Below are 14,645 nucleotides of genomic sequence, written 5' to 3'. Positions count from 1 at the left end.
GCCATCCTGCAGAGGAGTAAACTGAAGTCCAGAGGATGGTGCCACTGTACAGCCAGCCCCCTCTCCCCTGACTCTGTGTCCTGTCCTGCACTTTGCAGCCACCCAGCCTGCGTGTAGTCAATACAAGTGAGGGTTTAGAAACAATATGGCCTGCCTCCCTACTCTAGCCCTCAGCTATCTGAGAGACAGAGATAGGCCCATTGGGTGCCCACATGACCACAGGGCAGGGGACAGCCTCCCCAGGTCTGCAGGCTGGCTCAGAACCAGCCCCAGGTCAGCCAATGCAAACCTTCCTGCTGCACAGCCCCAGGCCTGGGCCCTGTGTCCTCCAGTGACCAGCCTGCAGCACCCCCAAGTTCACCCCCCCTAACCTGAGCTCTTCAGCAGAGGGACACCCACTCAGTGTGCTCACCCTCTCACGGCTGAGCCCCAGGAACAGCACTAGGAGCCTTGAGAAGAGGGCATGGAGGCAGGCACCACATCCACTCAGACCAGCCACTCGCCGAGGCTGAGCTGTGCCCAGCAGGTCACACACCTGGCAATTTCTGTCACGTGAAAGCATCCAGGCTTCAGTGAATTCACACATGAGAAACCAAAACCAGGAAGAGGAGAGGCAGGTGGCAGGGGCCGTGTGAAGGTGCAGGACGAAGTGTAATCAGAACCAAGGTTTTAGGGCACAGACCCTGAAGAGTCACCTCCAAACCCTGGGGAATAAAGGGGTCCAAAGCCTTGTGCCTCTATGGCATGGCATCAGCCCAACTTCCAGTGACAGCCTGTGAGCCTCACCCTGAACACCCGAGCACTGCAGACCCCATTCACTGGCGCAGAGTCAGGGCCCAGGCTCACATGGAGGGCCATTAACTTCATCCGCTCAATGACAAGAAAGAACTCTCCTCAAAGAGACACAGATGGCAGAGCTAAGAGCAGGGAGGGCCAAGGGCCACATACCATTAATGCATTAATCCTACATTCTAGGCCAGACGCCTCCCCAGAATCCTTAACACATCTCCACTTCCTCTCAGGAGCTAGCACAGATCATAGATGGGGTCATGTGGCTCTACACACAAGGCCCTTGACTGGGGGTACTCTGTGCAGAGATAAGAGAGCAAACATGGGCCTGGTGCCCTCCCCAGAGCAGGCTGGAGACCAGCTGGACACAGGCGACCAGTGCTGGTTGCCCTCGTCCCACTTGCCAGATCCACTGTAAGCTGCGCATATTTCACTGGAACAAGCAGACATCTGTGAGCGTCCAATACCAAAAATAGTACAACCAGGGGAGGAAGGAACACATTCTTCTAACTGTGGCCTGCCCCTGACTCAAACATCTCCCCAAAGTCTCTCTGCTCTGCGATGTCCTCAATATAATCCTCCCTTCGGACTTCCCCCTCCCTCGGACCTCCCCCTGCATGGTCCCACTGCCCAGCCTGCAGCAGTTCAACAGTCCCATCCAACTCTAAAAAGGAGAAAACACCAAAAGATAAGAACAGCAAAATCATGCTGTTTCTGCTGACAGAACCCAGAATCCACAGCCTGGTGACGGAGGCCTGCCCAAGACATGCCAAGTGGTCTTTCAGGCCGCTGGCGTCTAACTCAGAATCATCTACAGATGGCACTTGTCAGAATCTAACTACAGGTGGCACTCTTCAGAGCTGTGATGCTCTGAAGGTTCACCACGTGCTACGCCCCGCCCCAGCCCTGCCCTCGGAGTGCTCACTCCTAGAGAGCAGGAGATGCCTACTGCCCACTGTCTCCACAAAAAGAATCTGTCTGAAGCCACTGTCACCTGATTGTTCCTCATGCCATGAAGCACACATTCAAAAACACTGTGTGAATGACTGACTCCCTGGGCACAAACCCCCTCGTAAGATGACACCAGCCCTGCCATACAGCCAGGGAGCTGAGGCTGAGGGACCAGCGGTGGTTGGGGGAGGGGCACTTCAGTCACAGTGTGACTCGAATCAGAGGTAGTCACCCACGCTCCCAGCTCTACCAGGGACACTCACATAGCTCTTCCCACCCAGGCCCACAACTATGTTTCCAGAGTTTACCAGAAGGTCACAAATAAAAAAGCCAGACCCACTGGAAGCTGTACCAGGCTTGACACTGTGCCTGAGAAAAGCTGCTCCCGGGAAACCCAGGGACTCACATGAGGGGTAGAAAGCACTCAAAGTCTGCATGAAACTGGGAGGACAGGCATTCCCAGAGTGGATGCCCCTAGGTTTAAGGATCGATTTAATCTATGCTGATCATGAGATCCTGGGCCAGCCACCTTCTCCACACATTCCACCCATGATATGAAGGGGCCAGACCAAAAGGACCCTCCAAGGTCTCAGTCCAGCCCTGAGATACGATGGCAAGCTGTCTGCCAGGGCTCACAGGGCTGCACACAACAGCACAGGGACCAGGGGTCTGAGGCCTGAGCTTTGCCCAGGACAGCAAATTCTGCTAACACACCCATCCCAACACTCCAGACCAGCAACCACAGGCTTCATCTATAAAGTGCCAGAGAGTCAACACCCCAGGCTCTGAGGGCCAGAGAGTCTCTGTTGCAAAGACTCCGCTGCAGTCGTAGTGTGAAAGCAGCCATGGACAATGCTACTGCGTTCCAAGAAAACTTTACTAACACAGGTGGGGGCCAGATTTGGCCCTTAGGCCATGGTTTAGAGACTCACTTTAGATTCTAAAATTGACACTGAAAAAGGGAAGATGCCATAACAGTGCCCTTCATCAGCATCCTTATCTAATTCTGTTCACCTAACAAGCGGCACACTGCTGAGACCTTGGTTTGGGGGACCGGCAGCTGGGGCAGTAACTGGGCGCAGCAGACTTCAGCTTCTTCAGGGGCAAAAAGAGGTCCATGAGCTCCACCACTAACCCCACAGGTACAGGGAGCAGTGGGAAGGGGGACACGGCACAGGCTCACTGTCAGGACCTTGAGAACATAGCAGAGGAGCACCCACTGTCAAGGGTGAGACCAAACTGAGCTTGCCCCGGCTCTCAGCCCCTGTCCTGACTCAATTCAGTGGACGTTTCCTTTGTTGGAAGTGCTATGTTGGCACCCTTAAATCACTCCCTCCAGATGTGGGGAAAACCAAAAGGTCCACAGGAAGCTGAATTTCCCCAAAGAGTCACTTTATAAAAAGGGGGAAAGGAAAAGAAACCTCCCAGCCGACTTACCCTCCTCAGGGCAGTGGAAGAAGGCAAGGCCACCCTGAGCCCTCTGGGTCCCAGAGGCACCACCCTCATCACCAAGAAGGGCAGCATGAGGGGGTGGCCACCCCACCCTGGGCCCTCAGCCCCACTCAGATCAGCCTCCCCTGGACTGAGGGAACCAAAGGCAAAAATGCGGCCGAGAGCATGCGTGTACACACATACACACACAGATCCGTGTGCAGGAGGGGAGGTGGCAGCAGGATGGGGCAGGGGGCACGGCTTCCCAGGCTGGAGGCCCCCCAGGCAAGTGAGCTGCATTTGCCCACAGGATCCAGAGAAAACACTGCTCCTTCTCCCTCCCATCACCTTTCACAGGCCCTGAGGCCAGATCAAGAGCCGCAGAGGGGACCACGGTACTGGAGGTCCTGAAGGCTGAAGCTCAGCCCCCACCTGCCCAGCACCCCACAAAGGGCAGTGCCTGACCCTTGGGGCCTCCAGGCCGCTTCCCCCCTGGAAGAAAGCCCATTTTCTACAGCAGTCCCCTTGTGATTGAACATGGAACACAAACAGCTAAACTCACAAAAGTAAAAGAGATTCTGCCCTATCTGAGCTCATGACCAGGGAGGGGCTCAGCAGCCTTAGGACCCAGCCCCTCCTTGTCATGTGACCTCAGGGCCCCTGTTTGGTTTCAGTGGGACTGGAGAGCACTGGAGGGCCAGGAAGTGATGAGGGTGGCAGAAAGCTGAGCTACCTGGGCTGATCCCATGTCACACACACCCCCACCATTCCCTGGTCCTCAGTCCCCACTGTCTGAACTCTCCCCACAGGTTCTCTAGAACACTCAAGGTACTTAATAACTCCCAACCTAGAGACCTGAATCCTGACTGGGCTCAGGCTCCTGTACCATCATTGCCAACTCCATTCATCACTGTCATCCTCCACTTGTCACTGTCATCTCCACTTGGCCACAGCTTCTCATCCAGGGCGGGGTCACACCGGTTCTCCCAGCTCTTCCTGTCATCTGCTCCAAGGTGACCCTGCTGCTCAAGATCTTCCCTCAGGCAGAACCTGAAGTCCACCTCAAGTGTAGGCACCAACATGCCCCCAACTACTGGGGTCAGGTTTTCTGCCACCTGCAATCAGGGAACTCCTGAGCCTATCAATGGTCCAGTAAGTGTCAGAGGCCCTAAAGATCCTAACTCTTGCCAGAGAGTCACAGCATCTTAGTGTATTTTAAAGGCTCCAAGACCACTTATCCATCACAATAGTTACTATCAAAAAAGGAAAAAACGACAAGTGTTGGTGAGGATATGGAGAAACTGGAACCCTTGTGCACTGTTGGTGGGAATGTAAAATGGTGCAGTTGCTATGGAAAACAGTATAGCAGTTCCTCAAGAAGTTGAACAAAGAATATGATCCATATGATCCAGCAATCCCACTTCTAGGTATATATCCAAAAGAACTAAGGAGATAATTGTTTGCCCATGTTCACAGCAGCATCATTCACAGCAGCCAAGAGGTGGAAACAACCCAAATGTCCACTGACAGAAGAATGGATAAGCAAAAAAGTGGTATATCCACATCATGGAATATTACTCGGCCCTGAAAAGGAAGAAAATTCTGACATATGCTATAACTTGGATAAACCTTGAGGACATTATGCTAAGTGAAACAAGCCAGTCACAAAAGGACAAATACTGCATGATTCCACTTATAAGAAGTCCCTAGAACCATCAAATTCACAGAGACAGAAAAGAGAATTGTGGTTGCCAGAGGTTGGTTGAGGGGAATGGGCAGTTAGTGTATAATGAGGACAAAGTTTCAGTTTGGGACGATGAACAAGTTCTGGAGATGGATGATGAACAAGTTCTGGGCACAACAATGTGAATGTACTTACTACCACTGACCTGCACACTGAAAAATGGTTAAAATGGCAAATTTATGTTATGTGTATTTTATCACAATTAAAGATAAAAATAATAATAAAATTCTTTCAAAAAGGCTCTGAGAGGTCCCAAGTAAAGACTGGTGTTAATTGGTCTCAGCACTCCCAAGGCCTCCCTGACCAAAACCAGTCCTGTCTGTCACAGAAGGAAGCCCCCAAGGGAAAACATTCATCAAAGTATCAGGTGAAATCAGCCACGGGGTCAAGCCTCCCACAAGAAGCCCAAGAAGGGGCTGTAGCTGTCTACACCCGCACAGAGCAGAGTAGCCACAGCCACTTAGTCAGGGCTTCCCTGGATGATGAAATTAACCCAAACTTCCGGTTCAGGCACCCCTTACCCCTACCACTTCCAGCCTCCCTCCTTTGGCCACTCTCTCAGATCTCACATAGGCAATCTGGGCCTTTCCCAAGTGGTTTCACCTGCCCTGCTTCCCAAGGGCAACTCCGCCCATTGCCCAAGGCATTCCTCTCTCCCACCAGTCACCACCATGCCCTTGGCTGCCCCTCACAAGCCATAGGTCCAGGCCTGGCCACCAGTAAATGCCAAGTCAGTCAGTCTAATAATATGGAAGCCACATGGATATGTCCAGGTAGGGGGAGAGGTAGGCCAGGGACTCCTCAGGCCCCTCCTTCGGTGTCCTGCCACTCCTGTCCAGAAAGAGGCCAAGAAGTGTGGGAAAGGGCAGGGGTGGGCAGGGATGGCCCCTCATTACTCGGCCCTTACATATCTTTGCCAGAGCCACACTCACCCAAGCTGGATGATGGAGGCTACAGAAATTCCCCCAAATCCCTGGGGAATAGCATTCTCAAGTGAAGAGGGGTTTGGCTCCTTGAGGCTGCCCTTGGGTGACTCCCCAATACCCATAAACTTTGCTTGAAGGCACAGATAGAGCCACCGCACCCTGGACGCTGAGCTTGACCCCTCACATTCTGCTAGCAGCAGCCACCAGCCCAGTGGGCTCAGCAGTCACCCCCAGGCCCAGCTGGACATGTCTCCAGAAACGTGGCTACCACCTCCTCTCCCTCCTCAGCACATTGTCCACTCCACCATCACTGCCCATTGAGGCTACTCGAGGGATCAAAAAAGGGGATGCATGAAAGGGCTCAGCTCCCTCGGAAGCCGTGTGGTGAACTTCCCAGCAGGAAAGCTGCTAAAAAAAAATTGGGTAAAGCCATTCAACATAACCATTCTTTATTTTAAAAAGAAATCCTTAACAGCTGAGGCAAAGGAGATATTTTAAATGCTAAAGGGCCTCAGAATTTACTTGCAAGGTCACTTGCATGACATTAACACCCACCCACATACACGGGGAAGGAGGGGTTGGCATTGATACATCTCACCCACCTGTCCTGGGAGGCCACTAGAACTGCAGGTGTTGCTTCAATCCAGGAACTGAGGCTTGGGAGGGAGCCAGCAGCCCAGGGTCCCCAGGCGGTCAGCAGGAGCTGGCTGGAGCCAGGCTACCTGACCCCAATGTGTGGCATCCTTCGAAGGAGGAACCTCCTTGTTAGGACATCCAACCTGAGTATCTAAGATGGACACAGGGGCAGCCAGGCGAACAGTGAGGAGCTGACGCCCTCCCAACAGTCCTGGGGTAGGAATAGGGGTAGCTGGGAGAGCACACGCTCAGGAAAAGCATCCCTGTGTGGAGCCTCAGTCTCCCTTTCTGAAGGTCTACCAGGAGAACACCAACAATGAAATAATGTCATGACGGATTAACCACAGCCCTCAATCATCAGTGGCTCATTAATTTCTCAAAGGCAGAGCAGTCCAAGGCAGCTGAACTATTCTACGAATGCCCATTATGGAGTGTACCTGGGAGCACTGGGAAAGTGATAAGCAGGCGTTGGGCCCTCAACCCAAGGTTCTCCATACTTGGACGGCACAGCCTACTTGCTCACCTGCCCTGAGGCTGACTCGGGGTGAAACTGACCCCCAAACGCTGTCTCAGGGTACAGCCCCTCTGTTCAAGCCCAGCCTTGGCTCCCTCAGTGTCCAAAACACTCAATGTCCAGAAACTGGTCAACACCAGCACAGTAAGGGAAATCTGCCACCCAACTACCCTCAGCAAAGAACACAATCCATGAACCAGAAAAAGAAAGGCTGCTGGCTTCCAGAGCCACCACATCCGTTCAAAACCACTTCCAAATAGCAATTGTTAGGACATTGGCAAGAACCTTATGACATCCACGCCCTGAGACAAAGGCAGCAACCCAGAAAGACGTGGGCCCTAAAGCAGCAACACCATGGCCGCACACGCATGCTTCCACCCTGCCCCTCATTGACGATGATGATCTCCTCGTCCACCCACCACAGACCTGCAGCAGCTCTCTGACCAGCCATGGTCACCTTCCCTCCAGCTGAGAGTCACTTCAGAGGTGACCACCAGCATCTCTTCAAGACCCGCATGACCTGACTCTCACAAACGCAGCCCGATAAGCCAAGTGTGCAGACATTTCCGCCCTAAGGTCGGAATCAGGAAAGGTTAGATATGTCCACCTCCCCCAGCCAGGCACAGGTGGCAGCCCAAATACTTTCTGCATCTGTCCCCGCCCCCAGTGCCACCCCAGCTCAGGCCCTCAAATGTCTCCACCCCCAGCCTCCCCACCTCCAAGCCTGTCCTCCCTGACCATCCAACACCATGGGCCAGACCACATCCCTCCTGGGCCTCGATTTCAACATACAGTAGTTGTAGCACTCAGCACCTACAATCTCCCACAACACTCACCAACACATGGATACACCAGGGGCACCGCTCCCCGCACTCAGCCTCTCTGCACAGCCCTCAGCAAGGACAGCAGATAATCCCCAGGAATCCCCAGGATCAGCATGGGGCTGGAGGAGTACCGACCTGTTAGAGTCCACATTGCATGGAAAATGCAGCCACTAAAAAGCAAAGCTTACCACTGCAATTAAAAAAAAAAAACAGCTTATACAGTGTCGGGGAAGAATTGAGACCTAAGATTATATGAGAACAGCACTGTGATAACATGATACCTGGATGCAAGGCAGAGGAAGGTGCTGAGGTGCCAACAGCCTCCCATGGGAACAGAGAATTGCTACTTTTAGGAAGTCTGCAAGTGCTCTACACTGAGCTTTTAATGTAAAAAGAAATAAACTTTTCACACATGTCGCTTTTAAACAAGAGTTTGGTGACTCCACAAACTTCACAAACATATGAGGCTCCCTCTCCTCTGGAGGGGTTGTAGCAAGTCACCAATGCACCCTGGTGACCTGGTGACTCAGCCAGGAGCCACATCTCAACTCTCAAAGTGGCCAGGGAGGGACCCGGCTGGGAGGATATAATTAGCGTCAAACTCCAGTGTGGCCACTTCGTGTGGGGACAGGAGGTCTCCCATGGATGGTTTACTTTGACATCAGCTTCTTTATTAAAAAGCAAAATGACAAAACCGCACACTGTGGCTGTTTGTGTCACTTACTGCACTACAGGTCAGAGGTTGTTTGGGAGGACTGTTCTCAAAAGCATCCCTTTGGGACCTGGGTGACGGCGGAGTGGCCAGGTTATCGCTAGAGTTCAGCTCTCAGACAATTCCAGGCTAGGAGGGTCACAGACCAAGGGGAAAGTCTTCATGACTTTCTTCTCCAGAGAAAAGGCAGAGAGCAGGGGAGCAAGGCCCTACAAATGAAGCACCTAGGGAATGCAAAACCCAAAAACCCAGAATAGATTGCCAGCCTCGGCCCCATGAGATATGTCAAGCAGGGCTGCTGCCATGGAGAAGTGATTTCCCAAAACCAGGGTCTGCTCTGGGCCCATAGCTGCAAAGAACAGAAGAAGCAGGTTTGTTTTTCAAGGACTCCCTAGAGATGTCACAATCCGGGTGTGATGTCAAAACTGCTTCAAGGGTGATGAACTCTGGCCTTGCCAATGAGTCAACAGAGGGTGGGTTTCCAAGAGCTGCCAGCTATTTACACACAATCACCATGGCAAATGGCTACCAGAAACCTAGTCAAGGGTCACACATAGCCTCACTGGCCATCTGCAAAAATGGTCAGCACTTACTCCATGCCCCAGGTTACTCGCCCTCCCTCAGTACCTAAGAGGGACTCACCCCACCCAGAACTATCAAGCACCCACCTTGAAACACACAAGCAAACGGAACCCCTATGTCGTGCTCCTGACACCAGTGAGGACAGCCCACTCCATAAAGCCACTGCTCTTCAGAGGAGGCAGAACTCAGGGCCACACACTGCATTCCAGCCAGATGCCTGGTTCTCGGCTGCATTCCAACTGGGAAACTTCTTCTGGTGACTCAGCCTCCAGAGTTCCCACCAGTTTCCTCACCTGAGAAATGGGAACCACTCCCCACCACAGGGTTGATAGCCAGCAGACAAGATGAAGTAACCTGCACAGCTTAGGCCAACGCTGGCATGCGGAGCACGAGCCACAGGCACTGTTATCATTTGCAGACTGTCTCAGGGGAGGGGCACAGTTCAAAGCCAGCAACTTTAGGAATTTGCATGGCCACTCATGTCACCAACACTCCCAGGAGCCTAGAACACTGGCTCCACAGTGGGTCTCCCTTTCATAGCTGTGTCCCAGTGGCTCAAACTCTCTCCCAACTCAAGAGGCAGACTGGGCCAGTGAGGACAGTCCAAGTGACCTCAGGCAGGCAATGCTGTCCCTCAGAGACTCAATTGCTCTCAGTGCACAGTAGGAACAATGAGCTAGACTTCCTGCCAAGATTGTCAAGATGATGCATGTCTGGACAAAGGGTTTATGAGGGCCTAGCCTGTGGCCAGGAGGGGCAGTGCCACCTATTCCTAAAGACAGCCCGTCTGAAAAGTAGACACGGTTGGCAAGAAGCCCCCTGGCTGGGGCCAAGTGGGTACCCCCTGGACCCCAGGAAGGGAAGACAAACTCATCTCCTAGGACCTCACTTTGGGAGGGGAGCAGCAGCTAAACTGAGGCTCCTCCTGCCACCGGTGCCCAGGTTGACAGCCATAAAGCTAAGCAGCAGGCGAGCAGCCCCCAGTGCGGCTCAAGATCAGTCGTAGAGTATTTGCTGCAGACCTCCCGCCCATACACCCTTCCTGGGACAGAGCCCTGCAGCTGCCTCCACACCTTTACCTGGGCCTCATTCCCTGCCCAAACACCCTCCCCGGTCCCTTGTGTCTCAAAGCCTGTGCATGTTCCATGCCTGGAACCCACACCTCTTCCCCTAACAGGGCCCCTCACCTGGCATCTTCAAGGAGTACCTCCCAATCAGCATCTATTCACATCACCCCATTATATTTCCCTCCTGGCACTGACTGCTGACAAGCTCTTCATGCTGATTTCTGCGCCACCCTGTTCATTATCTGTCTTCTTCCTCTAGAACGTCAGCTCATGACACTGGGAGCCCATCTTGGTCACTTGTAAATGTCCAGTCCCTGAGCAGCGGCCCTGTACAGAACAGGCACTCAATCAGATTCAGGGAGATGTAGAAGCCCAGGCTCCCTGTCACCCACTATCTGTACTCAAACCTCCAGGAGGGAACAGGCCCTGGGTACCAGCACCAAGTGCTGAGAACACAGGAGGGGTCAGGGCTGCATTGAGGGCCACACACGTGCCAACAAAATCCTCACAGCCCCAAGAGAAGAGAAGCTCAGAGAGGGCGAGACATGGGGCCCTCAGAGTCCAGAGAGAAGAACCTGGAGCTGTGAGGAGTCAGGTACTAGGACCCTCAAAGCCCTGAGAGAAGAATCCAGAGCTCAGAGAGGGTTGGGCACTGCGACAGTCACAACCCTTAGGAAAAAAGGATCAGGAGCTGAGAGGGATCAGGTACTGGAATACTCATAAACTCAAAGAGAAGAAGGATTCAGAGCAGGTGCTGGGATCCTTATAGCTCTGAGGAGGAGCTGGACTGGGAGGGGTCAGGCACTGGCCCAAGGCCTCACACAGAGCTGAAATTCAAACCCAGATAGGCCCCAATCCCCAGGTTTACCGGGCCTCAATTTTTCCTGAACAACAATATGCTCCACTCCATCAGAAACTTACAGTCCAGGAGAGGAAAAGGTCACTCAGCAGCAGAGCCCATCAAATCCAACGATGAAATACCCAGGTGGTTGAGGCACGTGCCCCAGGGAAGGTCACTTCCTCCGAGTGTTCAGGGACACTTCTCTGATGCTATCTTGGACAGATGGGTTGTGTTCACACTTCCTCTCTTCTCTCTAGGAAGTAACCCATCACAGAGAAAAGGGAGATCTATGGGAGTAGCTGCCTTGGGATTTACTCGTTTTTATATTCAAGGAGAGACTATACGAAGCTCAAGTCTGGACGGTGGCAGCTGCATATATCGCTGCATCTCTACCCTCCACCACGTTCCAGGCTGCTCACTAGGTCTATACAAAGGCAGCTCAGGCTCCAGACCCCTCTAGAGAGGGAAATGGTAAGGGACTTCTACTTGAGTGACTTCAACAGCTAGGATTACAGGCACCTGGGAGCTACAGAGAAAGCTTTTAAGGAAGCTCCTCTCCGGTCCCCTGCCACATCTGAAATTGTAAAAACCTCCTTGCAATTATAGTTGACCCTTGAACAACATGGCGGTTAGGGACACCGACCACCAAGCAGTCAAAAATCCCGAATAAACTTTACAGTCTGCCCTCCACTTGCAGATGCAACCAATGTGGGTCCCACAGTACTGTGGTATGTTTTCAGTGAAAAAAAATCCACGTATAAATGGACCCGGGCAGTTCAAATCTGTGCTATTCAAGGGGCAACTATAAAAAGTAAAAAAACCCTCTCCACAAGTTGCCATTGGTAAACCATATAACCACGGAGCTAGAGAATAGGAAATCCTAGACACTACTACTGACTGTCGTACATAGGAGATTTTGTTCATATCAATACACTTCTCTGGTCACACAAACAAGTTCTTCAAGTCGTCTTCCCCATGTCTACCACCCAACAGCACTAAGGTGTGCTGAACTGCCCTGATTTCACCTCAGTCCACTACAGTGCCCGTCGGGTGAGATCAAATACGAAACTGCCAAGTAATTTCAATTACCAGCCAGCCTCTGAGAAAAATGAAAGTTTAAGCCCCCTTCCCCCACAAATTCAGTCCAGCCAGCCAAGCTAACAAGAATGGCTTGGAGAAGCTCTTCGAGGGAGCCGATTCCAGCTGATCAACACTGACTACACAGCTGGGCTCTGTGTGGGACGAACTTGCATGTGCAGTTATACCTTCACCCTCACGAGGAAGATCCAGCCTAGGGGATGTAACCAACACCCTACGTTAAAAATAGCAGCGTGACAGCATGAGGTGGACGCACAGGCGGACCTTCCAGACGACTAGATCAAGAAAGGGCAGGCGGCATGGCCAGGAAGGCGGAGCTCCTAACCTACAGTGACCAGGTACCAAGTTCACCTTATTTCCATGACTCATGAGCTCTCCCCCAGCTGTTTCTAGGAAAGCCTGCCTTCCTGTAGAACAAGTCGGAATTGCCCAGGGAAAGACTCCAGGCTGGAATTCCACAAGGCAGGGAGGTTCAAGCTGACCACTGTGCCCTCAACTCCTTCTCCTCCACACCTGCAGTGGCGCCCAAGCCTCACCTTGGGGGAATCCTTTTGACAAGGTGAGAACTCGCTCTTCCAAACAAAGATGCAGTCCCCGTTCTATGAAGGGGAAACTGAGACACAAGGACAGAAAGAAAACTGCCCCCAAAAGTGGGAAGAAACGCGGGAAGGGTGGACACCGGCAACAAAACAGGGGAAGAAATTCCTGGCTAAGCTAATAGTGCCAAACAAGTCCAGGGCAGGAAGAAAGCCACATTCCTTCCTAGTTAGTCTCTCTCCTCACCCGCCCGAGGCCCCCCCATCCCCAGTATACACATACACACATACACACACAGGGCGTGGCCTCCCTGAACCTGACACCAGACCCCTCCCCCTAACCATCTTCTGACTATGAAGCCCCTACTTTCCAGGCAAGGAGGAAAAAGACTCCCAAACCACTTCCCCTCCAGACCTGACCACTGGGCACCTGCAATTTCTGTCAGAACACAGAAGGAGGGCACCATGACACAAAAGAAATGGGAAGAAGCAGTTTCTGACCATGGCCCCAGATGTGTCCCAAAGTCAGGTCTGAAAGAAGGTGCATAGAAGTGTCTCCCCAACACGCCCCCCGCCTGCCCCGGGGCCAGGTGGCAGAACTGAAACACTTCAAACTTCCCCAGATGGGTCGGCCCCTGAGAAGCTGGAAAGTCAACACTCAGGTGCGATGGCCAGAGCTCCCTTCCAGATGCCCACCAGAGGCTCCCAGCCTAGGAGAAGCACCATGCCAGCAATCCCCCCATACTCACAGCTTATTCCCCCCCAAAACACTCCCACTCCCCAAAGGTGTTCAGTGTCCAAAGGGTCCCCTGGGGAGTTGGGGACAAGCTGTCAGTCAGGTTCTGCCCAAACTCCTGTTCCCAAGAACCAAGAGTGAGCCCAACTCCAGGGACCTCATTGGAAAGCGTCAAAGACGGCCACCAAGGGTAGACACAACCTCCCCAAGAAGACGGAACAGGAGCCCACAGATGCCCCGACAGCGGTGACCCACTGACCCACCCTGCCAGTGACCTAGACGGAAAAGCTGTTCCCCAGGAGTGCAGTCAGTCATCCCTACCAGTCACCCTGCCAAGGAGCCAGACAGAGAAGCCACAAACTCCCCACCTCCAGTGCTAGGACGGCGCTGCTTCCACCCCCTCCCCTGGCCAGGTGAAAAGACCAGTTCCTTCTCAGGTGCCCCGTGGGCCGGGAAAGGCCCCGGACGCCTCCAAGCACCGACACAGACGCACCCTGGACCAGGCGCGCGAGTTCGGCCCCTCTGCCGCCCTGGGCTGCCCGCTAGGGTCGCCTCTTGGCGCCAAGGTTCCCGCCGGCCCAGAGACCCGCGAGCAGCACCTCGGAAGCCGGACCCCACGTCCCCAGGCCAGGTCGCCGCGGCGAGGGGCGCGCGAGGCCGACCTGCGCCCCGAGGTCCCCGACGTCCGCGCCGAGCCCCGCGCCGCTCACCTGGCTGGCGCGGTAGCTCTCGAAGGCCCTCAGGGCACTGTCGGTGAGCTTCACGTGGAACACGGACACCTTGCTGCCGTCGCTCACCCGCCCGCACGACAGCCCGTAGCTCCGATCCTCCTTCAGCGCCGCCATCTTGCGACCATCGCTTCCCCGCCCCCGCCTTCCCGGCTCCAGGGCCGGCGCCGCGCCGGCCACGCCCCACCCTGCCGCCCGCTGACGCGCTGCATTATTCATAAGACGCAGCTGGCCACGCCCTCTCCGGATCCAGCGAGAACCACAATCGCCACCGCACAGCCCGCCGACGTGTTGCATTATTCATGAGACGCGGCTGGCCACGCACCTTGCGGGCCTGATGAGGCCCCTAGTCACCTCCTGGATATCCTACATATTCATAAGGCGTGGATGGCCCCACCTCTCAAGACCCTAGAAGTGTCCACTTCCGCGCCGGACTCCGCCCCGACACGCGCACCCCGTTCAGGCCCCGCCTCAATGTGTATTATTCATGACCCTGACTCAGCCAGGCGCGTCGAAGCCCCGCCCTACCA

General features: G+C 53.8%; 1 protein-coding gene across 1 annotated transcript in view; it reads right to left on the bottom strand.

Moving 5' to 3' along the window:
• The window catches only part of ELL (elongation factor for RNA polymerase II), a 67,168-nt gene extending 52,904 nt beyond the window's left edge, over positions 1–14,264 (bottom strand). Inside the window, exon 1 of the mRNA XM_074350397.1 lies at positions 14,098–14,264. Within this exon, the coding sequence (XP_074206498.1) occupies positions 14,098–14,232 (135 nt within the window). The 5' untranslated portion in view covers positions 14,233–14,264. The remainder of the gene's footprint in view (positions 1–14,097) is intronic.
• Positions 14,265–14,645: the final 381 nt, after the last annotated feature.

Source organism: Camelus bactrianus, chromosome 22 (assembly GCF_048773025.1).
Source record: "Camelus bactrianus isolate YW-2024 breed Bactrian camel chromosome 22, ASM4877302v1, whole genome shotgun sequence".
In the NCBI taxonomy this organism is placed as follows: domain Eukaryota; kingdom Metazoa; phylum Chordata; class Mammalia; order Artiodactyla; family Camelidae; genus Camelus; species Camelus bactrianus.
The sequence above is the reverse complement of the archived record's forward strand: the minus strand, read 5'-3'. Positions and strand labels throughout refer to the sequence as shown.